The following is a 25,920-nucleotide window of genomic DNA, read 5'->3' as shown; positions in this document are numbered from 1 at the left end:
ACAAATCAACCAGGGTATCTGGGCATGACACTGAATCTGATACCCATTCCGCTGGCATTGTGATGCCTCCCGCCTCGCGGGTAGGGGACCGGTGCTAGCCCAGCCCCGCGCCGCCACCATGGCCGTTCCCCCGAAGCGCGCAGACGAGAGACGCGCACACGTCCAAGAAAGCTCCCGCCACAAGCTTGTTCAGCTCGTTCGTCAAAGACATATGACCAATCCATCAAGCAGAGTGCCTAAGAGAGAAGCAGACATGTGAATGAAGGGAGAGACAGATAGATAGATAGATAGATAGATAGATAGATAGATAGATAGATGGAGGGATAGAGAGATGGAGGGATAGAGAGATATACCCACAGACGTGGGGAAAATATGTACGTACACACAGATAGCTTAATCCTTGGGGGCTGTCAAAATACAAAAAGAGATATGAGGTGTACAATTTATTTGCTTTGATGGAAAAGGCCACTCTCTCTCTCTCTCTCTCTCTCTCTCTCTCTCTCTCTCTCTCACACACACTCTCTCCCCCCCTCTCTCTCGCCCTGTAGACACTTGTGGATGCAATCTGTCAGGCATGCTGTTAGGGGCTACCGTTGTTCCGCAGGCCCCAGCAGACGCTATAATGGTGCAAGCGCTGCACATCTTCACGGAGCAGGACAGGATCTGCCAGTGATCTTTATCAGCGGCCGCTTGTAACCAGAGAGGCTTCAGGGGCCCTTTCTCATGCCTGAAGACACGCTTTCGCACAATGGCTTCACAGCTCGAGGGGAAAAAAACACCCAAAAAAGATTAGATCATTGCTAATATGGGTGGAAAAAAAGCCCTCGGTTCTTCTATTGAGCATGTGTGAACAGCAATATGTAAGTGAGTCAGGACTTATGTGTTCACAGATACACAGCTTTATCTAGTTCTATTTCTTCTTCTTCTTCTTCTTCTTCTTTTTCTGTTTCTTCTTCTTTTTAGTCAGCCTTTAATTGACTCATTGGTCATTATGCACCGTCAAAAAGAACATGATGCCAATGTCTGACTCAGTCAGAAATGTGATGTCGAGCTAACAGAGGTACCAGGTCACACGTCAAGCTTGTGACCTCAACTGAATTCACGCCCCCTACAGCTTTCAATAACCATCCACCGAGCACAAGGCGTCGTCGGGTTCCATCTTGGGAATTAGCGACAAGAAAATGATCCAACAGACAAAAACAAAGACACAGAGCTGTGCTTCATTTGGATGTAACAGAGCCAAGCAGGAGCTTAATTACTGGAGCAGAGATGCATCAAGTCATTTCACACTTTTTCTCTTTCGCCTTCCTCTTCCTTTTCTTCTTCTTTTTTATTTTTCTTGCTAATTTTGTCGCTCTGACAAAATCCTCAACTATATTCAGTTGATCTGAATCGTTTAACCACAAAGAGGAAACACACACAAACACACACTCACCACACACAAACTGTATACTATATATATATATTATATATATATATATATATATATATATATATATATATATATATGTATACTATACTTATATACTTATACTTATATCACTATATATATTTATACATATTATACAGTGTACACAGTGATATGATAAAGTAATAAATGTATCACATACACACACATACATTTATACAACACACATACATGCTATGCTGACACTGTGCTCTTTCAATAGACATCTGCAATAGCAGTGTCTCAAGCTGAAGAATTACCCACAAAACTGGCTGCAGGAACCTGCACTACAAGCGTGAAGGCTATTTTTAGAGAGTAGGAAACATGACCACCAAGTCACACCTTCTTTCCTGCTACCAAAAACGTACATTTAAGAGCCGGCGAAGACAAAAAAAAAGGGCCTTCCCTGGGCGAAAGAAAAAACACGGCAGAACACTGCACTTGCTCATCGCTGTCCGTTTCTGCGTAGCTTTTTGCAGCAGCGTCACCACAGTAGACATTTAGCATTTCGAGGGGAAATGACTCACAAAAAGGTATTCTCTCCTTAATACGGTCTACGAGAATAAGGTCACCAGTGGAAATCGATGTCGTCTTAAATGTCACACAGTTCAAGTCGCATTAGGGGCAGAGGGGAGTTATGATTGCAATTCTACAATTACACAAATAAGAACTTTTTATAGGAACCGACAGCGAGAGGCATTTGAAGGTTAAAAATATTGGACGCTGAGCTCGAAGGGCTCTTTTTATAGGATACTTGGCATGCTGCGGTTTTGTGCCGTTGATACACTTCAAAGGCAGCTGGGCTTAGCGGAAATATGTATTCACAGCGCAGTGAATTACTATATTGTTAGATATGGCAGCAGAGTGGAAAGCGCTGCCTCGGAGACAATGCCTACATTATCTGGAAACAATATTCGGGGGATTACGATCAAGTGTCACTCGCAGTGTAGAGCCTAATGGACACAACACTGCCGATTACAAACCTGCCACCTTCTGCAATGAAGCTCATTTCATTCCAGCATTGCTTTAGACTTTGAAGCCTTTATTACATACAGCATGTGATATGATTATTCCCCTAACCAACACACCCTGCCCCCTCCAACACACACACACACACACACACACACACACACATACACACACACACGCTTCCTCATGTCAAGCAGAACTTATTTCGAAGAAATAATAATAAACCCTTTCTATAACTGATTACTGTGCGCTTCAGATATGAGAGATAATAAACAATGTGTAAATAAGTTATGGAGGTAAATGAGCTATTGTGGTGAATTATGACTGAGTGAGGGTTGTATTGACGTCAGCACTAGATTCTTGGCAACCTCCAGTTGGCTCAGCTTCACGCTGCTCTATGGGACGCTGCAGATCTGCCCATTAATTGCTAAAACACACCCCCAACCCCCCCTCAGCTGACCAATGGCTTTGTCTCTCTCTCTCTCTCTCTCTCTCTCTCTCTCTCTCTCTTTCTCTCTCTCTCTCTCTCTTTGTATTTCTGCTGGGCTTCAATCATGGCATTATGGCATTATGGCCGTATTACCCACATTGGCTTTTTTTCTTTTTTTTACTAATTTTTTCTTAAACGCCAATATGGCCGCTCTTGTTGTTTTTGCTTGTGCGACTGAAGCAATTTTCACATCAAATGACGACAGCTCTCCCTTTGTGTTCTGGGAGGGGAGTCATGTGAGGCGTGCTCAGAGGAGTGAGCGCTGCAGATGAGGAAAGAGGAAGGGGGGGGGGTCACTCATTTCTGTAACTTTGGGATCAGATGGAGGGTCTGATGAGTTTCCCCAGTGTCACTCAGATTTAATGGAATCGAGCACATCAATAAGAGCTGTGCCTCTTTTTTTGAGGAAACAGGCCAAGTGGCAGTGTGTGTGTGTGTGTGTAAAAGAGTGTCTGTGTGTATGAGGGTGTGTGTGTGTGTGTGTGTTGCAGTCAAACCTCAGAACAAAGTTGACAAGGCTAATTCATATGGCAGTTTCAATTAATGATTTGTTCCCATTGGTAACACTGCATTTTCAAGTCTTCCCCTGCCGCAATTGAAAGCCTAACCCTTGCTAAATGATCCCTTTCTTTCTGTGGGTAACAAAGAAATCACATTTGAGAGAGAAAGAGAGAGAGAGAGAGAGAGAGAGAGAGAGAGAGAGAGAGAGAGAGAGAAAGAGCCTCTGGTCTTGTGCCAGGATGTTCTGCTTACCAAGTGAATCTAGAAGTACTCTGAGTAACTGTGTTGAAAAATCTCAAATAACACAAATATCCCATATACATTTATATGTGTGTGTGTGTGTGTGTGTGTGTGTGTGTGTGTGTGTGTGTGTGTGTACAGCCTTTAAAAAACAGCTAATTAGCATTACAACTACATACTTTCACACTACACATGCAAAATAACAAGGTTACCCAGTTGACACCAAATAAATCACAGTGCTTTCTTCCTCTGCTTCTTCACCCACTATTGATTCACATTCACAGCAGTGGCTTCATACAGGGCAAGTGACAAAGCATCCATTATTGATTCCTCTATCTAATCTTAGCATAGGAATCTAATGCTGCAGCCGATTCAAGGGCAATTTAACATTTTGCTTCCACACACACTCACGCGCACACACACACACCCACACCCAAACACACACACACTCACGCGCACACACACACACCCACACCCAAACACACACACACACCGGCGAAGCGATATGTAAATTCAGTAACACTGAATCGCGGAGTCAAAGGATGAGCTAGCGCATAATTACAGCGACTGCTAAGTATGTGGGCAGAGCCGTACAATGAAACTCTAGTGTGGCTTTGCAATGTGATTGACTCTGACTCTGAGTCTGTATATGTTTCATATATTTAAACGCATAACCACCCCCCCACGAGCATCTACATACCAAGAGGAACGAGAGCGAAAATGAGAATTATGCTGTGGAAATGATTACGTCTCTTAGGCGGCGGATTTTTAGCTCCGGTGCCATTGTTGGAAAATGACAAGTTTATAGATTCCTGAAATGTTCTCGTTTTTCGGAGCCAATTTCTTGGCTTCGGGCAGGTATCTGCCGAGCAGGAACGCTGCCAAAAATGACATATTTATAAGGCCATAAAGCTAGCTCTGCAGCTTTTTATTCTCAGCTGTGAAGGATTCTGTGATGGCTTGGGCTTGTTACAGATGTATAAATGTGTGTTGTGCGCTTTTAAAAAGCCCTCGCCAAGCACGACTGTAAAGAAAGCGTTCACCGTAACCTTTCACTGTGATACACATCTCTCCTCTTCTCTACACCCCCCTTGCCTTCTCCCTTCTAAATAAGCAAATCACGGTTTTGAATCCTCATTAAAAACCGGCTGGGCTCGCTGCCAAATACATAATAATTTCAGCAAGTGCACCGTTTCAAAAATAATGAAACGCGTAAACATAAGTGAATGAGAAGGGGAGCTCTTAGACTGCTGATAAGGGCTCGACAAACACACACACATACACACACATACACACACATCAATGAGCAACACTGGCTCCTCAGGGGCCCTTTCCTGTTGGATGTTGTTAAGCTGCTGTATTGTCTCCTGCGCTGATACTGAAAACTGAGCTGTTAAAAAGCGAGCCGGAACACCATGGTCCTGCTCGGCATGTCAGCACGTAAACAACACAACATCTCAACACAACATCTGAAAGCATGCTAAGGTATTACACACACACACACACACACACACACACACACACACACACACACAAACACAAACACACAGAGGAAGTAGGGTGCAAATATTTGCATGATTCGATGATCAAAGTGATTGATTGTCCGTCTTGAGAGGTTTGTGCTTTTCCACCATCAACTGAACAAATGAGGCCGAAGGGGGCCCTCCTGTGCATGCAGTTAGCATCATGCTACAGCGCCGCCGTGCACGCACCAAACAAATGGGAAACGGACTCGTGACATCAACATTACATCTACGCACATCACATGCAGGTACTCAACAAGCACCGCAACGCAGAAACAATTTGGAACTTTATAGCCCTCGCTTGCTTTGGGAAATAGACCTGTAATGTTGTGTTCTACCTGGTGATATACATAGGATGTGCATCTCCATGTATCAAAGTAACATTAATGAGGACTAATCCCATAAACACACACGTGTGTGTGTGTGTCTACACATGTGTTTGTATGTGAGTGTGTGTGTGTGCATGTGTGTGTATGTGTGTGTGTTTGCATGTGTGTGTGTGTGTGTGTGTGTGTGTGTGTGTGTGTGTGTGTGTGTGTGTGTGCACATGTAATACCCTAGCATGCTTTCAGCACACATGCCATGTGTCCACTAAGTCTATAACGCAAGAGCACTCCACTGCAGGTCTCCTACCTAGCTCGGCCTTCTCCTTGAGCACGTCTTTGAAGTTCAGGCCGCTGTTGAGCATGGACTCTCGGTAGCGGTGTAGCGTCTCGCGCTGACCGTTCTTGCCGAGCTCCCGCAGCACGGTCGGCTTGAGGGGCATCGCCTTCAGGCCCTGCATCCAGCACGACGCATCCCGCACCGTCCATTTCACCAGGTCCTCCAGCCGCACGATGACCTTCTCTGACACGGCGATCACCTCGTCCTGGGAGGAAGGAGAAAGGAGGGAAACATGGCTGTCAGTGCTGACTTGCCGTCTATTGTGCTATTTTTTTTTTTTTATCATATACTGTATCTGTGAATTGTTCTTTTAATATTTACAGTTTATTTAGCTTACATGTTTTTGTATATGCAAAATATTTCACGTAAGGGAACAATAAAAATGTGTGTGTGTGTGCGTGCGTGCGTGTGTGCGTGCGTGTGTATGTACATGTGTATGTGTGTGTATGTACATATGAATTAAAGGGCGAGAGAGAAAAATTGAATTTGTGTATTTGAGGAGAGAAAAGGTGGGCGGTTTGAAGTGGTGACTCATAAATCAAACAAAGTCGAAACGAGAGGAAAGAAAACATTTTTAATCTGAAAAAGACACAGTAGCTCATAAGTCTACCCGGGATCCAATGACACAAAACATCTGTTCGCTGAAAAATAGCCTGATGTCGTTTACCAGATAAAGCAATAATTAAGACACACTCTGGGAAAATAAAATCCTTTCAAAGGCACAAGCTGTTGCCTTTTTCAAGGCAACTGGCTCCGTAATTCGCTATTTGCTGATTTCATGAGTTTCTTTCGCTGCGGCATTAATGACCTTCAAACGGCGGCATGGATGAGTGTCCCGGCAGAATAAATAGAATCACTCATTTAAGAAAAAGGGAAACGTCAGGATTGTGACCTGGCAATGGATGACAGCGGGAAAGGGGTGGGGTGGGGGTTCTGGAGAACAGATGTGTCAGATTGTGAGAAGGCCCCTTGATTCTGTAGTCAAGACCAGAATCTCTCTCTCTCTCTCTGCTGCTTTTTCCCACAGACGTGTACAGTCCAGTTAAGTGGATCTGCTGTGCGCAACACTCTTCTCTGTACACAATTTTAGCCAGTTTCAAAAGGGTGACCCATAAAAGAAAACACTCGGCGCATAGATCACAGGAAATACCTGCACTCGCTCGGTTTTGCCTACACCCTTCTTTTGTGTTTTTTCTGAACCCCAGCGATATTTCTGTGTCTGCGAGCAGAAGACCTGTGTTGCTTTTGCTCACCAAACTATTTACATTGAACTTCCCTTCTTGTGATATTCAGCGAGGTCATGTTTTTTCACATACTGTACTTAACACTTGTTTCTAAAGACTGTGGAGTTATTTCAACACCATCTTGTGAACACTGAACATCAAAGATATTATGACTACATGGCCTCGAGCTTACATCTTTGTTCTCACATTCCTTGAATATATCATGTAAACAGCAGGAATACTTCAACTCATCTGCAGTCTCATAAACATGGCTGTACTTTTCCAGTCATAATCAACTTCACTGCCACAAACCAAGAGTAGACGACAATCACTGGAGCTCACATTCACAGTCTATATGCAAGCAACGTGGATAATGATTCCCCCTCGGAAACGCCTGACACACTTGCGTTGCGTTACAAAGAAATTAGACAACACAGTTTGCTATGTAACTATGTGCCAAACTATGTGCTTTGTATAGCTGGGTGCATTTGCATAACGTGCGCAGGGTATCAGGCCTAAGTATTCACAGAAACAACAAATCTAACCCGGATCTGGGCTGCCACTGGGCCCGGTCTGGCGTGGATCCGGCCAATTGATATAAGATCCCGACTAAGCCGCTTGGACAGCCCTTGATATTTCTCTTGATTTCCGCTGCAATGCTTGCATGCATTTGTATGCATTCCACACGGCTTGCACAATGCCCGACGACAATGTCAGAATAACTCTTCACAGTCTAAACAACCCGCCTCTTATCCGAGTCAACACATAAGGGGAACCTGCTCAACTGCCCGAAGATTATGCACCTTTAAAGTAATCGCTGCCGCGCCGCGCTGCACTGGAGGAGAGCCTTGGCCATAATAGCCATTTAAAGTGTAAAGGCATCTGTTTTCATGCGCCCATAAAACTAAGTGGGTCAAACACAGTTAATCCCGATGGCGGCACAGCAAACTTTACTATGAGATCATGTGCTTCAGCTCCGCGGGCTTTGAAGATCTAACGCCACCCCAGCGCTTGATTGAAATATTACTCAGAACACTCAGACAGCCTCTCTGTCTGTTATTGATGTGCAGATTGATTTGGGGAGAACCCCCCCCCCCCTCCCCGCCTTAAACACACACACACACACATACACACACACACACACACATTCCCCAACACCACCCTATAGTCATATTCATTCCAATTAAACCCACTTTCATTACTTTTGGACTTGTTTACCTGGGTGCTTTAAAATGATGTTCAATTGCATTATCAATTCCATTAGAGCACAAAAAAAGAAAAACATGCAAATTGACAATGATCAAAAAGAAATGAACATTTCAAAGTTTTCTCAAGTGGCACAACCATGTTCTGCTTGTTATGTGCCTTTTAAAAGCGTTTGTAGTTGGGGGGAGGGTTGTTGCCCCCCTGTAAAGCAGAGAAGCAAGGCCCACAAACAGCGTCACGCTGAGAATGTTTCAGTTGACTGATTCAGGGGGTCAGGCCAGGAATTCTCCAGGTCAGCGCGGATTTGTACACCTGCTTGCATGCCTATTGAATTATTGACCTGGTAACATGGAAAATGTGTCCACAGACAGGGGCGAAAAAAGGAAGTCTTTTTTAGCTGAGTTAAAAAGTTAAATGAACTATTTTCCCCTTCAATAATTGATCTCGTCCTGAGCTTAAGATAATTACTTTGTCATGCCCTAGACCTAGGCTCCTCCCTGAAAATCAAAAAGGACACTAAACTGCACAGGAACAGCAACAGGAGGAACCATTTAAATATTCCTTTGGATACATAAACATCAACCAGACCATTTCCTGTAAACTGGGCTTTAGAGACATATCATATAACTTGAATGAATAACAGCGGGCTTTGTATAAAACTGTTTTATGGACTGAATTTCAATGTTAATGTGGTAAACAGTAAAAAAAAATCCCAATAATACTCCTGCTCCTCTGACGAATGATTAATGTGGTTTGTAAAAGGCTTTTGTAATCAATAGGGGTTAACTCAAATGGGACGGCTTCCAAAGAATTTGTCAAATTGGCTGAACTCCAGAGAATTTTCCGAAGCAGTCATGTTCATAATGGTTAAAGGTGAACCTGCCGAACAGAAACTGACTCTACTTAACACCCACACTTTCTAGTTACATACTTCCCTATTTGAATACTGATGAATTACACAGAAATACTGAGAAAGAGAGACAGAGAGAGAGAGAAAAAACTGCCACTTATGTGTCAACTGAAAACATGTTCAGACTAGCACTGCAATATTACATGAAGGATGGAATGTTACCTTACTGAGAAAAAAAACAAAAACAACACTAGCCTGATGATCTAATTTGAACTATAAATATGTTCCAGGCATTCAAAACACAAGCTTGGCCTCTCGCCAAAGCAGCCAAGATGGGCCTGGATGGAAGCCATGCACTTCCTCTGTATCAGCCCCAAGTTGCAAACCTCACTGTTTTGCAATCCAAATAACAACGAGCACAACGGAAAAAAAAAACTAATTACATATCAATTCCATCCCCTGGTGCCTTTTGTAAACCAGTATATTGCTTAAAGAGGTAGAAGAGGAATGGCATTTGCATGTGTGAGAGCTCCCAGTCAATTCTCATTCGTCGATGCACAATGCTTTAGTTATTTGTGTCTACGCAAACTAATATGAACGCTGTCGGAAACGCCTTGCGGTTAATGGAATCTGATATGGAATCTATTTATAATGGACGGGGGCCCTGTTTTTAGCCCTGCTCAAGTCTCACTTTGGCATTATTTAGGGGGGTATTTTCCAAGCTAGTGTCAGCTACAACTTGACTGCATATGAGCCATGCAAGCCAATATACAGACAGTAAAAAAAAAGAAACCTGACAAACGACCAAGGGTGACAAGACACACCAAGTGTTAAAAACAAAGCATGTTTCAATTCACTACCCATGAAATGTTGATTTAAACATATTCAACACCTTCCCAAGCAGCACCAGAAATGAAACACCTCTTTGTTACTCCTTTATCTACATGCCCTCTTTAAAGCAAACAAGATAATAAAAAAGCCATTTACACATTTGCAGCTATCAGGTTTAGTGTAAACCGGTGAGCCAGCTACAAAGAGTAAGGTAGCTACTTTCAGAATGCCTAAGAAGAGGCTTTTTTGGCCCAGCCGTCAAGTCGAGAAATACAGTGTGGTCAGATTGGGGAAATATGTAAAAACAGCCTGTCCTCTTAACGAGAGCGTTCACTACTCTTGCTCTCTCTCTCTACAGGCCCTCAAGCGCTAAGTGTTAAATTCTTGCAGGGCTGCCTGCCAGGGGAAGATGACTGCAAGCTTGTTGCTGTTTTAGTCGCTGTTATTCTCCTAATGAATGACTAAGAGAGCCAGAGGGGAAATTACATCACCTGGGTGCAGAAACAAATAGGCATCTGGAAACTGAGTGCCTCCTTTTTATTGTGGCAATCATAGCCATTTAGGGCGTACAATCACACACTAAACATTAGCACATTGTCATGCTGAAATCTCTCTCTCCCTCTCGCTCTCTCTTTCTCTCTCTCTCTCTCCCTCTATCTTCTTTCTTGTCTAGCAGTGTGTGCTCTTCTGGGCTCAAAGAGTCCACTGATCCCACATAACGCCATAACAGCCATAATTCAGCATTCTCAAAGCAATTACATGTCTGGGCCCTCCCCCCAGGCAAGGTTAACACGTCAATATCGACACAAGTCACATGAAACAGGAAAATATGAGAACAAAAAAAATGCTGCCTTTCAAATAATATATATATGTATTCTTATACATAGTTTGGGTATGTATGTATACATATGTATGTATATATGCATACATACATATAAATACATTTGTATATACGTACATATGTATACATACATACAGTATAGGCTACATACATAATTGAGCCAGAAGAGAGCTTGAGTTATTCTGTACAAATGCAAATGTAATTAAACTGGACAATTTGCTGAGTGCATCATCAATGGGGTGGCAGTAACTTTCTCAGTGTCGGATTACTGCAGGTGGCCAAGTTGACACTCAATCACATTATTGAGATTGGTCATATGCTTCTCGGTTTTCCAACTCTCATTTGTTTTTCTCCTTTCTTCCCGACCGCAAGATAATCATTTTCCATGTCTTTAATCGGCTTCACGAGCGCATTTGTGAAACATGAGTCAAGGGCCACACAATACCAAAGAATGCTTTTAAAATTCTGGAAAGCGCTTGGCCAAAGTTAACAACTGATAAGTTGGCGTATATTGCACCATCAGCTGCCGCGCTATTGTACTAAGTATGTCAAAAGTCGAAAGAATTGTCCTTGGGGCGAGTAATCCTATCTCCCTGAGTCTTTCTGGATCACCAATCATGTATGCGTAATAAATTTGAAAAACAAATAGTTCGCATTGCTGCTGTGGGGAGGGAGGGGGGAGGGGGGTGAAGCGTTGACAAGTTAAGAAAGAGGACGGGGTCTGATCAACTGTGTCAACATGAGGTTAAGTCTGATGTTTTCTCCCCATTCTACCTCGTTACATTGTGTAAACACGAGCGCACCCAAGGTCGCCTCACACAGCCGTTTATATTCGCCTGATAATCATAAGCATTTTGCCATGCAACCTTGACATTTCACTGGTGAAGACGGCACATAAAACCTGTTGCTTATTATGAAAAGGAAATTTGACACTCGACTCCTGGTGGTGGTGGTGGTGGTGGTGGAGGGGGTCCAATAAAAATGTCACTGAAATTGAGTTGCTTTATTAGTTTTCTATTCGTGTAGTCGATTTAAAGCTGTAGAATACATGAAAGAGGTTTACTCATAGTTGTATTACGCATCGCTTACCAGCGCGGTGGCGTTTGCATTCTCTACTGCAACACCCCGATGAAGTAGCACAGATAAAACATGTGTCAACTAATGCGTTCTGGCAGCGAACGAGTTAACTGCTCGCGGAACAAACGCACATAGTTTATATTCTTCTGCGTAAATTGCACTGGTATGCCTAACCCCGCTGATGTGGAACCAGGCTGCAACACTTTGACATAATAACCTTCATAAATGTCGTTCTTTCCCTTTAAGGCATCCCAACTGGGCGCTTTATCAAGCTTGCCATGATTAATCAATTCCTACTGACCGAAAGCATTTCAGCGCGTTTGGAGAATATGTCCGCTTACAATACTTCTTGTATCAGGAAATGTACCAGATGCCTGCCCCTGATAAAATGCACCAAACAAAACTAAAACATCGCGCTGACAGTCAATAATCTCTGTTTCCAAAGCCAGCTTTGCGTTTGCCTAGTAGGCTACATGATCATTTAGTGCTTCGATATCCCAAAGCATTACTGTATTAACTACATCACGTAGGCTACATCACCCGATCAAACAACGCTGCCAGGCCGAGGGCTTTTGATCTACCTTGTCTTTCGTAATTTCCGCACAATTGTACTCTACTTAACATAGACATGAAACAAGGCAGACTAATGTGACAACTTCGCATTACCACATCCGTCACCGATAATGATCACCGTGTTTAAAGATATTACGAGAAAGAGAGAACCTCACTAAATATATAGCCAGCAAATTAATCAAAGGCATGCACATGAACAGCAAGCCATAGAACATAGCCTAATTCATTTCCTTATGCTTGTATGGTTGCATGTAAGAGGAACTGCGACCAAATGGCTTAAATGATAGGAAATCATGCTACGTGTGATCCATCTTTAGGCTCTATCAGAGCAAACAGAAAGCGGACTATAGAAAGCTAGATATAGGTCATACTTCATCGATACCAGTTAAACTGTAGATAAACGCAGCTCAATGGGACGGGCACAGTGCACAGCAGAACAAACAAGATATAACAAAAAACATTATTAATCACCTCTCCATGACTGACAGCCCTTCCCTGGGGAGTATCTTCTGGGAGAAAATAAAGTTTGGAGCTGGATAAAAGTTGCTTGCTTGTCCTTTCTTCCCATAACAACTGGAGCTCCGCTATGCAAATCGGATCCCCTGGCTTACATCTTACGAAGAAAAAGTCGCCGAGGGACAATATTCTTGGTTTGCCTTCAAGGTGAAATCGAAATGCCTTGTAGAAAATGTAAGGTCCGTGCAAACCACAAGGTGAGCCTACCCACTGCGGAAACAGCAATAAGTAATTAATTTCATACATTACATGCTCACAGTCTACAACCGCAAACAGCAAAAGTAAACTCAGATGAAATGATAAAAGTCGAAACACAATCGTCACTATGATATGAGTCTATGTTATAGAGCTACGAAAATACGGTACATCAGGCTAAAAGCCATAATACATTAAGCTATACAGCCCAGCCTATGTTAATTATAAAATATCAAGTTTTGTTTTCTAAAGTTTCCCATATTGATATAAGTATATAACATGTTACACCTACGTATCCGTTAGAATAGCCGTTGCCATCAAAATTATAAGAAAATGAAACATAAAGCAGAATAGGTTATAATACCATGAGTGAGTTGGGCTCCATCTCGACGTTCTGAATTGATTAAACTCAACATTCTCTCCAAACTTGTTGGCTTGAATGGATTGCTAACGGTCCTGGAAGGGTGTAATATTTGAAAGCACAGTGTCGCGCCGATCGTCAATATGAAATCGAAATAGAACACAATATCCGGACAAAAAATGTATGGAAACAAGATCTAATATTTGTACATGACCTGTAGTTATATATTTTGACATTTCTTAAACGATACTTGCTGATAAAAAACATATTAAATTCCAAATGATAAGACGATAGTGACCTCTACGGTGCTACGTGTCTGTTTGATATGGTTTTAAAAATCAGCCACAGGAAATCGCAGCATTTTCTTGTGGTTTTCTAAATATATACAACAACATAACGGAGAATACCTTTGACAATATATATTCAAAGATAACATATTTACGCATCCATGCAATATGCGTTCGCACCGATGTACTTACCAACCAGGACCTGTGGCGAGGACGTTTGTATGTGTAATAGAAAGAACATTTCCTGCAGACCTGCAGAGATTCAGGGGCGCTCGTCTTCCTATTTCTAGAATGCATATAGCCTACTGTAACTTCACTCAGAAATGTACACAATTTAACCTCTGGTTCAGGTTGACAGAGGCGACATTCTATGATTCTGATTCTATGAACTAGAGGGTTATCGTTTGTTATCTGTTGCTGCAGCCGTTGCTACAATGTTACAAATGCATGTTACGTATTGTTTCACTGGAAGGAAAGAGGGGCAGTCACGAGCAGTGGAAACCGTATGCTTTGAATTGCTGCCATTATGTTTATGAATATGACTCGTGTAACGAGAGTGGATAACCATTTTAAGGAACTCGAGCTTGCCCTGTCTTGCTTTATGTAATGAAACTATGCCTTTATTGTTCAACTGATTTATTTATTTTGGACATGAATGGACAGCTGAACTCGAAATCATTCTCAATAGCCCATGCGGTGCTTTTAAGCGAGCGGACGTTAGATGAATGACTACAGTGTATCTTTATTCAAATTCCGATTAAGAAATAAGATATGAGCTAATCGCGCATATTGCCACTTCCGTTTAGTCATAGCCTATTAGATTAAGCTAGTGTGTATTACACATTGCTCTTTAGAATATCTGTAAGCTATAACAAGTTTAAAACTACAGCCTAATGACATGTTAAGCAGAGTGTTGTTTCAGAAGTAAGCGATTAAAGCGATTTCGCAAATGCAAGAGGAAGTTGCAAAGAACATTTTCGTCTTTAACCAAGACCTGCCTACTGCGGTGACAAAGAGAAAGTTGGATCACGTTGCCTATAGCCCAAATTACAGGATGCAACATTAACGTCAGCTATTTTTATGCCTTATGCAATGTTTTATCTCAAGTCATGAGGGGAACGAGGCTTGGTCACAAATAGGTGCAATCATGAAATAGTAGGCTAGGCTATCTCCAACTGCAACGTAGCCTAGTACATTGTAATGTGATAATCAACACCACCATGGCATCGTGTGATATGGAAAATGAAGTTATGCATTTGATTATATTAACATTATGGAAATAGAGAGCAGGGGGCGTGGAAGAAAGAGAGGGGGTGGGGGTGGACAAGCCGAGGCACGCTGAAAATAGACTCGAGCTGACAAGGGCTAAAAGCAAATCAATTGGCAAATAATATGAACGAACAACTGCCTCAATAATGCCACGGTGCATTTAAGCACTTTAAACGGTTTATGTCATGCAACGCTGGTCTAAACAAAACACACTGTATAAGTGACTGTATCGCGTCATCACGATAAAAGACAAACAATTAATGTGCACTCTATCTGAAAGAGAACTGCGTGTTCTAATTTAAGGGCTTAAGCAGGAAAGTAGCACTGTAGCCTGCGGAGCGCGCGCTCATGTGATCCAAACGACTACTGATATCATAGGCTGCATTACAAGTCAAAGTCGTGTTTAAATCGGCTCTCCTTTCAAGTTTGAATAATATGGTATCATTAATATCCGCCAGCGTAATTTGTCGGGAGAGCATTTGGGTCGTCAGGTCACGGCGTGATTAAGCTCTTTTATTTAAGACAGTGAGCTGTAATAGCAAGTGCATTCAATGGCACCATCAATCATCCTTGGGTGTGAGGCATTATACTAACACATTGACAAGGAGAGAGGGGCAATGTACCGCCTCCGTGGTGCATTTCTCGAGCCTTTATTAGATACATATCTATTTTTAAGGCAATAATGCTATGGTGCTTCTACTTGTTTAGCCTAAGGGGGCATTGTGGCAACTGAATGGGGAATTTTAACATATATGCCTAAGTGTTACATTTTTTTTTTTTTTATTTAAATGCAAGATGCAATAATGTCCGTTTCTTACCCAGAGATTCATGAGCAATCACTGTAGAGATGGGTATTTTTTGCGCTAAACATAAACTACACCATATTGTCTCGTTATGCTCTGAAAAGTGGATATAGCATCTTTACAAGCCTTATTGAAATATTGTGTTTCTTGCTGATTGCTGAAAAGTGTCAGCGCAGTAATAAATGATGATGATAACAGTGCCGGGAATAATTTGCCTTACAGATTGTGTGTTTCAGTGTCTGCCGCGCAGCCCCGTTTACTCCTCGCCAGTGACAATATGAGTGGAGCAGATTGATAGCCTAATCTTTCCCCTGAGCTGCGAGGAACATTTGCAGTTTGAGAGCTTGTGGAAAAAATGGAACCCCCCTCCCTCTCTCTTTATGTGAGCATGTCTGCCCCTCACAACCCTCCTGTCCTCATAACTCACGACGTAGCCTAGTCTACAAGTGAATGGATTTTGGTTTAGTGAACTTTTTTTTATTTAAAAAAAAACATTTGATTGATCTAACTATTCACATACGCGATGAAAGCTAAATGCATTTCACTCTGTGGTTGACTAGCCAGGGCACATTCACCCGCAAATTACATTCCAGGCCCATCATTTGCCTGGTCGTTGCATGCACAGTAATTATAATTTATACCTATCCAATTTCAGAACCTGTTTTTGAATCAAGGCGGTATTTGGAGAGTCCGCTCCAAGGCATTCAAATGCTGCTCACCTTGCCCTCAGAAAGTCACGGGGCGGGTTCAAGGAATAAGGGCTGTCAGCAATTCCCCCCCTTTTCCTCCTCTTTGGAGATAACATGTAAATTAATGACAAATCATTGCGGACTCTACACTGCCGCCAGTGGCAAGAACGTTGCACACATACACATACAGAGAGAGAGAGAGAGAGAGATTCTTGCAAGTATATTTGCCAGCCGGCAGCAAGCTGAATGCATTCCAGGACAAGCACATTGCACAGCTATTTGTCCCAGGGTTGATTCATTATTGAAAAGGCTCCAGAGGCAAACATGGTTGACAACATCCTCTCCATCTGCCTTTCACAAATAGATGTTTAAGTATAAGTATAAGTATATATAGGCCTACTCTTTTGATCCCGTGAGGGAAATTTGGTCTCTGCATTTATCCCAATCCGTGAATTAGTGAAACACACTCAGCACACAGTGAACACACAGTGAGGTGAAGAACCAGGGGCGGAGTGGGGCACTAAAATCCACCGGGAAAATTCTGACGGCAATAACGAAAATTCTGCCTAGCAATAACGTCAATGCTTTAGCTCCTAACCTTTCTCTCTGCCTTCCATCCATGTGTAAAACAACAAGCAAGCAACCACGCAAATCCGTCAACTGTCAAAAATCCTGTAGTTTTCCTATAGACAGTAACAGCTTTCCTCGAACTTTATCGCTTGTAGGGTCATGCCATAGGGCCGCTCATTTATCCCCCTACATTTCTGTAGACTTGACCTGCAACCGGTTCATTGGATAAACCAGAAACACATTCCCAGGAGGCTCTGCTCCATTCTAGCCTAGGCCTGCGTTAATTTAAGAACAAACAAATAAATTAAATTGTATTTTTTTTTGCCTGAATATGACAAAAATGAATTAAGATAAAAAATGAAGGCTATCCTTCACAAAAATCAGCATGGGAGAGATGAGTGTGCAGGGTAACCATGAATGACATATAGACAGTGAGCGAGTGGTAGGCCTATAAATATTGGTTGGACTTCTTAAACTCTTAAATAGTAAGTCTTTCAGATTTTCGCGGAAAAGTTTATATATGTCTCATGTAATGACGCAGGGGCAGCTTAGAGCTCTCTGTGGGTCGGCCAAGACCTTTGGCCGCCCACCGGAAAACTCCCCCGACCGTCCCGATTGCCACTCAGCCCCTGTGAAGAACACACTAATCCCGCCTGCAACAACAGCGGCGCTCGGGGAGCAGTGAGGGGTTAGGTCCCTTGATCAAGGGCACTTCAGCCATGCCTACTGGTCGGGGCTCGAACCGGCAACCCTCCGGTATAAGTCCGAAGTGCTAACCAGTAGGCCAAGGCCGGAATGGGAAACAGTATGTAATATTTACATAAGCTTTAAGTTAATGTTATTAGTATTACAATACTGATACCTAAATATATGCCAGGGTAAACTGCTGCATGGGTAGCTAGAGGGGACCATTGTGAAATAGCAATGTTGCATAGCAATCATTTTTGTAACAGCATCATTTATACTCAAGAGGCATTGTCTATTCCTTTTTTAATGGTGGATGTCAGAGAAAAATGACCAACAGCATACTGTATCAACAGACCAGAATTGATGGTCTTCCTGGTACTAATAGTATACTATATTGAATAAAAAAATGAGATTGAGTCTGAAGTTTCAGTAGGCCAAAGCCATAAAAAGGCAACTACATCAAGTAAGCAGCACATTCATTACTGCAATACTGTTTTAGTAACAATAAATGACAAATGAATGTTATTCAATCTTGACACTGGAAACAAAAAAAATATTTTTGACTGAAACTGTTGTGTTTTATGTATTACCGCTATGAAATGTCAGGGGATTGCACACTCCCTTCTGCTGAGAAAACACATGGCATTGAGAGTCGGGAACGTTTGTCATCCCTTCACATTGATCCCATCTGTTCTCCTGCTTGGACGTAATGACATGGAGAAATAAGCAGAACAAATGACGATGTCGGAGAAGTAATAACAAAACACATACAAAGTTACGGCTACAAAAAAAAGAGACTTTGACCCTCAGTCAGACTGGCAGCAGAACAAAAGATGATGTTTATTGCGGATGTCGTTGGGTGTTTTAGTTTGCAATTCAAATACACATTCCACCACCCACAAATTTGTGTTTAAGTAACAGTGATGTTAATCAAAAGTAGATAAAACAAATAACAAGGTGTTGTTTTCCATGGGTTGATTCTCTATGGTAGATTTTGCACTTGATCCAGGAGAGATTTTAGTAGCTATAAACATTTAAATATAGCCGCAAGTGGCGATGACAGGCCCGGCCACTGGTTCCTGGACCCATGACATTTTGTCATCCAACAATGCGCTCACACGTGGTGTGTGTGTGTGTGTGTCAACTGCACAACTGATGGGTGTGCTAAATGGAAGACCTAGCACTTCCTCTAGGTTGCTGTGATAGTGACACTGTAATATGTTTGAGCCCAGAGTGTGTGTGTGTGTGTGTATTTATACATGTATGCATGTATGTGTGTCTGTGAGAGAGAGAACATGTATGTTTCTGTGTGTGAGCACGTGTGTGTGTGTGTGTGTGTGTATGTTTTTATGTTTAAGTAAGGGCCAGAGTGTAAGTAGTTGGTCAAATGTGGGATAAATTAGCCATAAACACCCAATCTAACATGTAACATTACAGGTCTTTAACACTGTTCCAGGCAGAAATTCACCAAAATGCTCATGGTGTAGTGCCCCCTATAGACGGAATCTGACAAAATTTGGTGTGGGTCCGTGAGAATATTGTAGTGATTCTATGTGTCAAATTGGAATAACTTTGACTTTTCTCATCACAAAATATTGGCTGGTGAAACTCTAGATGTTTGCATTATCATCATTCACTTGGTGCTGTTACACCACAAATGAGTTAAGGTGCAGTGATGCACCTTCAAGTGAGCTATGTACTACATATATTGATCTGTGGTAGAATGGTTGTCAAATTATGCAGTTTGCACATGTGGGTATCATCATAACCAATAATATGAGGCGTTTGAGCCATATTAAGCAATGCATGGTAAATTCATAATGCATTTAATAAATAAACATATAAAAAAAAAACTCTTTGCAATTAAAATCCCTTTAGTTCAATAGATCAGTTGGGCCCTAATTATTTTTCTGTGAACTGCAGTGTAGTCTACAAATCTGTTGACCTCTGTGTTGTACACAGCAAAAGGGTGCCAGAAAGAGAAGAGAATAAACGTATGTGGACACACACACACACACACACACACACACACACACACACACACACACCGAGAAACTGCAAACCTGTGTTAACTATTCAATATTTATGCTCTTGAAAATGGTTGGCTTAGCAACTTGCAGTTGAGGACTTGAAATAGAGAGAGAGAAAGAGAGAGTAGAAAAGAGTGAGAGGGGGAGAGAGATTTTGCCTTGTAGGTGCCCTTTTGTAGAAAGAATGGAGTGAATTCAGCTGGCAAAAGCTGGTCAGTGTACGCACATTATAATAAATGCTCACCCTAATGGAGTTCACTTTATCTGGCCATCTTTGGGAAATCACAGTGACCAAGTCGAGTTGAAGAAAGGCTATCATTAACACATGAATAGATGTATTTAATTAGAGGTTAGATATGGAGGGTGTGTGTGTGTGGGGGGTTACGGTAAAGCCTGCAAAGACTTTCTACCACGCTGTTCTTATTTAGTTATTTACATCAAATATTCACAGCACTTACTCGACTTTAATATCCCTGATGTTGTGAGCATGAATTTTACAGTATATTGTGGCATTACCACAGTCTGTAGGGAGCAGGCTAAGGCAAATCAGGAGTCTGAGAGAAGAGCGACGGCTTGCAAGCAATGTGTTCATTACAGCTCTGAAATATCCATTAGTGTGCTGATCCTATCAGAGATGTAGCCTAAGGACATACTATGGACAGCAACGCACAAGAAATAAAACTGTAGTCTTGCCGTGCATTATTGAGCAAACATGACTAATATTGTCCAACGAGAAGCATTAGGTCATCAATTCACCATGCAGTTTTATAGATGCAGATTTGAATGTGCGACAATAGGAGCACACTGTGTGGCTGAGCTAACGCACAGCTTGTGATATCTGGTAGGCTGATTTTATCGCTGTGATAGGAAGACAGCAATGGTTTAATAACAAATGATTAATACCCTGACAACAAGGGGTAACCATGCTGGGAAGAATGATTCGTGACGTTGGAGGTAACAACATCCTAAGCCACTATAGGCCTGCGCCTTGCCTCTCTCTTTATTTTTTTCTGTTTATTTTTTCCCTGAAAGCACTCAAACGGCTCATAGCCTCCACTGATATTCTCGTCAGCATTCTGTGTCAATATTTGATGGAAATGGCTACATGACCCGAGTGTGTTCAGTCCCCACTGTGAATGTAATCTATCCAACCTAATTACACAAACCTTTCCGGAAGCCACTGAGAGAAAAATGATTATCAGTGCAGCTGCGAAGGCATACACCGGAGGGGATAAACAGGTTAAGGTGAACTTAAGTGTTGAGGCTTGCTTGTTACGGTTAAAACACATCAAGCATGTCAGCCAGTTCAGTTGATTGGTTAAAGGACGGGACTTTGTGTCCACTGTAACATGAACAACTATTGAAGGTGCAGTCTGCAATTGCAGTCAAAGGGTGATATTTGAGCTCAATGACCGATCAAATTTCATCAGCATCACTGGATTAGAATTATGGACTACACCTTTAACATCCCTCTAAAAGACCAAAACAAAGGCCAAGCACACTTGTGTCACCGGTGCCCCTACTGACAAGAGCCTGACTCCATGATATATACAAGAGCTTGTGTCCTGACAAGTATCGCTACTGCCCTATAGAGAGCATGACACTAGCTTGATAACACCGGATCGATATTATCAGGGTTGTACACCCCCGCCCCACCCCCTTCACAATGCTCTCTCCACAATGAAAGGGCATGTTATTTTATTATTTATTTATTTTATACTGTTATCAAACTGAATAAATTGACTGCTCCCCCCCCTCCCACACACTCTGATACAAAAACACAGACAGTGGAGATGGAAGATGAGCATCTTAATTGGAAACATGCTCTGATAAAAATGGATTTGTGATTAGGTTCACATCAGAGTCTGGGTGTGGGAGGGGGGGGGTACAAAGCAAAGATTCTAGAACAGAGCTCTGTTCTAGAATCTTTGGTACAAAGCCCGTTACTGCGGCGACCGACCGTCAGCTACACCAGCGGCCAATCTGTGCTGCATTATTCAAGTCAGCCCTGCATGTAATAATGCAATTCATTATTGCAGAACCCCGCTTTAAGCATTGATATTAAAAATGCATAATTCAGTGTTGTTACACAACACACGTTTCAGCTGTCACAAATGTTCAAAAAAGGGCCAAGCAAGTATAATACTGCTTTGGAATTATATAACTGTTAATATTTTTTGTGGCAGATATGGATTAAGCAGCACATGGGGTGGGGTGGGGGGCATGTATGTGTGTGCGTGGGGGGTGCATCTGGATATCTTCATATTTGAAGTCGAGCTCAAGCAAAGGTTCAAAATGTCCACCTTCAATTATATAACAGTCACTTATCATGTTTTCTCCCTCACAGCTGGAGCGATTGCTGTTGCTATGTCGGATGAAAGCAAATATTTCTCTCACACTGGAGTTCTGGTTTATGATATGAACAAACACCCAGTCTCTCTCCATCTCTTTCTCTCTCATACGCATACACACACACACACACAGAATCACACAAACACGACATGGATTCTTCAATAAAATATACACATAAATAAATCGCCTGACACTAATTCCATTGCTGTTTATGAGGAATGCTTTCAAAGCAACACACCCGTGTGATTCAGTTCTGTACACAAGCACAAATGAAAATGAATAATAAATACTAATGTGAATGATAATAGTGCTCTCAAAGGCACAGTGTATCCCTACACGGTGTGTGTGTGTGTGTGTGTGTGTGTGTTTGTGCATGTTGTGCTTGTGTGTAACAACTCCTATTGATTCACATGCAGCAGAAAGGACATCACTGGCTTCTCTGTCCGGATGCCATACTGTGTGTAAGTCTTCCTCTTGTTTGATTTCAACTGAAAGTAGGGCAGGCATTCTGTTCCACCCGAGGTGAACCTTTTTTTTTCTTTCTTTCATCCAAAGGTAATTAGCGTGTGCTGCCATCAAAATGTCAAATTATGTGGCGGCCATTCATCTGATAACACTTTTTGATAAACCAGGGAAATAGTGGCCTAACAACTACTTGATGCAGTCACTCATCTTATCACAATGACTTAATGGCTCCAAGGACTTCCAAGGATCTTGGCAACATGTTAACAGTGTCTCATCAGATCTTAGGAAATAAGCACTGAACACTGGAAGGGGAAACAGTGAGACAAGCTTTGCTTGGGAAAGCGGAGAGTTGGTAGCAGAGTGGTTTCTCCCCTGGGCCTGAGTCCATTGATACAGTCTTCATTGTATATTCCACAGCCAGACAGGCTGCATTCTTTAGATATCGATGGCCAAGTGCCGGCGCGCCAATAAAACCTGACCTTTGTGAGCTTTTCGGGCCCGTTTTCAAACCGACGGGAGGCAAACGTAGCAGCATATCTTTTTGTGATAAGATTAGCCTATAAGAGCGTGCAGGGGAGAACTACAAAATGATCCTTTCTCGTGGAGAGGTGTGGAGACGGGGAGTTTATGGGGAAATGAGAGTACAGGGCTGGAGTTGATTTACTGTGGCTTGTAGCGAGAGGAATTAATGATTTATACAATGAGCCTTACAGAGAGAGTGAATTTCATTATGTAAGCAACATTAATGGTGCCTAACCGAACTTGAAATGAATATAAACTATGGCAGAGGATAGATAATGAGGGCCGGACCTAAGGGGCCCCATTTATATCCAATCCCGTTGAACAACGCGGAGGAAACATATTGTTAGTGTTCAAGTGTCACGTTTCTAAAGAGGAACTATTTTTATGGAAATGACACCGGAGCGCGGTGTGCAAGAGATGGCAGGAGCTCAATGCAAACAAGGCAAAGTGATCCGCCGCATTTGCATGGATATGAGAAAGACAAAAACAATTCTAACCAAACACTGAGGGGCCACCCCTATGTCCTACGATACGCTACAGACGCAAGAACAGACTCCTTCTTCTTCTTTATCCCTCTTCCTGTTTCTTCTTTCTTTCTTGTTCTCACAGTACAGTTCCCTTCATTCAGTTTGATTCCACAACGCAAACATTATTTTTGTGTTCTATAACATGACTTCAACCGCGCCAAATTGAATGCGGCTCTCCAGCCCTTCGGCAATGAAAACAAAGTTTTAAATTACTTGGTAATAGAGGAATGCACAGAGGACTCAGAGAATACCCCCCCCCCCCCACCTCAATAACTCCTGAAGCACAAAAGGAGAGGAGGAACATCTGGCTTGGACTCCTCTGGCCAAATGTTTACATCCTTAAATCATTTTGAACATAATTTATCCCTCCTTTTTATACAGGGCAGATTATTGTCTGGGTTACTTTTCGACTGAAAAGTCTGGGGGTTTCTCTTGTGCGTCGGGAGAAAAAATATTTGATAGTCACTGGTGAATTTAATGCATGCTCCGTGGGTGATTCAACACAGCCGTCAAGACTTGTCAGGGCGCTTGACTGGAGACATTTCTGCCAATACCCAATCCAACTGGATTTGTCTGGCACGCTCATAATATGAATATGTTCAGTCAACAGAGAGAAATACTATAAAACCAGCCGCCTTACACAGGGATATATCCAATATATCCTATTTGTATTGGAAAGAGGTATATGTGTAGGCTATAGAGGCCATCTGAAATGCAATACTATAAATTGTGAAAGTGTGAATTGGAGATGTAGACACTCCAAATTGCTGCAAGAGGCTACCAAAGGTCATGGCAGATGCAAAGAGATGTAGGCGTGCTGCTTCTAAGAGTCTTGTGCAAGAAGAGGCCTGTACATTAAACTGAGGTCCATGCACAGCCACCATTTAACAGCCGTGTTAGCTTGGTCATGCACCTTTTAGAATGACCGCATCGGCTTGTTCTGTCTGCCATCTCGTTTTTAACAAGGTCTCATTCTTTTTCGGCCGGCCAAAAGTGAGTAAGCATTAGGCTCGAACGGTCATGGCTGAGCGCGTGAGAAACGGATGCTATCGCGTTTCACTTTTTTTTCTCACGATGCAGGTAAAGCACCGGCGAGGTCCGCAGTCCTGCACCAGATCAGGCCTGATCTCGGCCCACATCCGGTCCACCCTCCCCCCACCTTAACACCCACAGAGGTGGGAGACAGAGGGAGAGAGCCACAGCTCGGACATTGGTGGGGGGGGGCCTGGTCTCGGACTCGAGCACGAAACCGAGGAATGCCAAAAATCCCTGGCTAATGTTTTGCTGGGTAAACAGTACGCTTCTCCGCGCGCACTTGACCTCATTACTTCCTGTCAGGCATTAATGTTCCCGAAACCAAAGATGTGAGGCTGATGTGCCGGGACACGCTTTGCCCTTCACATTGTACGCAGTTCTGCAAAAAGATTTGACATGAAAATCATTGCCACAGGGGCAAAGCGAGCAGGGGTTTATCACGGGGGAAACTGTTTCTCATTCGTGTCTGTCTGTTAGCAGTGCCTCGTGATGCTGGGCTATTTTCCTACCGATTCAAATGACATCTAATTAACATTTTGTAATCTCAAGCGGTCAGGTCGGCCAAAAAAAAGAATGGGCTGAATACCCTAATGCAACACAGCTTCCATAATCCAGATGTTCCCAGGACTTTTTTTTTTTTTTTTTTTTGAGCAGTCAAAACTGCAGCCAACAGAAAAGATGTACACGTAGCCTGCAAGTGCACACGTGCGTAGTTTACAAGCACATTTCCACACACTCCACATACATTTACATTTTTCAAACAAATACTTGAAAAAGAAAAAAACTAAAAGGTATAGCAGAGGTCTGCATATTTTCAACCATTTTGGCAATCTGCACAGGACATCTCCCTGCAAAACTGTTGAAGTCATCTGTTTTCCTGGTGTGTACTTGATCAGCCAGCTGTACTTGCCCCCTATGAACGGCATAGTTGCATCACGTCAGCGCAGGCTTTGGCCAGCAGAGGGAGCCGGCTGCAGTCTCCCAGCCCTGGCACGTTAAAATGACAATCTCCTGGCTCCTGACCCACTCGCAATCTGCCCAGGAAAGGTGTGTGTGTGTGTGTGTGTGTGTGTGTGTGTGTGTGTGTGGGGACAGAGAGATAGCAGCAGATGACGCGGGCTGCCGGAGACGGGTCGGGGGCCAGTTCAGGCCCGGAACTCCACCGGGTCAGATGCAGC

At 42.7% G+C, this 25,920-nt stretch overlaps 1 protein-coding gene across 1 annotated transcript in view; it reads right to left on the bottom strand.

Moving 5' to 3' along the window:
• The window catches only part of arid5b (AT-rich interaction domain 5B), a 103,367-nt gene extending 89,325 nt beyond the window's left edge, over positions 1-14,042 (bottom strand). The window contains 4 exon segments of the mRNA XM_048233051.1: positions 5,804-6,038; positions 12,906-13,160; positions 13,510-13,601; positions 13,986-14,042. Of these exon segments, the coding sequence (XP_048089008.1) occupies positions 5,804-6,038; positions 12,906-13,160; positions 13,510-13,530 (511 nt within the window). The 5' untranslated portion in view covers positions 13,531-13,601; positions 13,986-14,042.
• Between the last annotated feature and the right edge of the window lie 11,878 nt (positions 14,043-25,920).

Source organism: Alosa alosa, chromosome 22 (assembly GCF_017589495.1).
Source record: "Alosa alosa isolate M-15738 ecotype Scorff River chromosome 22, AALO_Geno_1.1, whole genome shotgun sequence".
In the NCBI taxonomy this organism is placed as follows: Eukaryota; Metazoa; Chordata; class Actinopteri; order Clupeiformes; family Clupeidae; genus Alosa; species Alosa alosa.
The sequence above is the reverse complement of the archived record's forward strand: the minus strand, read 5'-3'. Positions and strand labels throughout refer to the sequence as shown.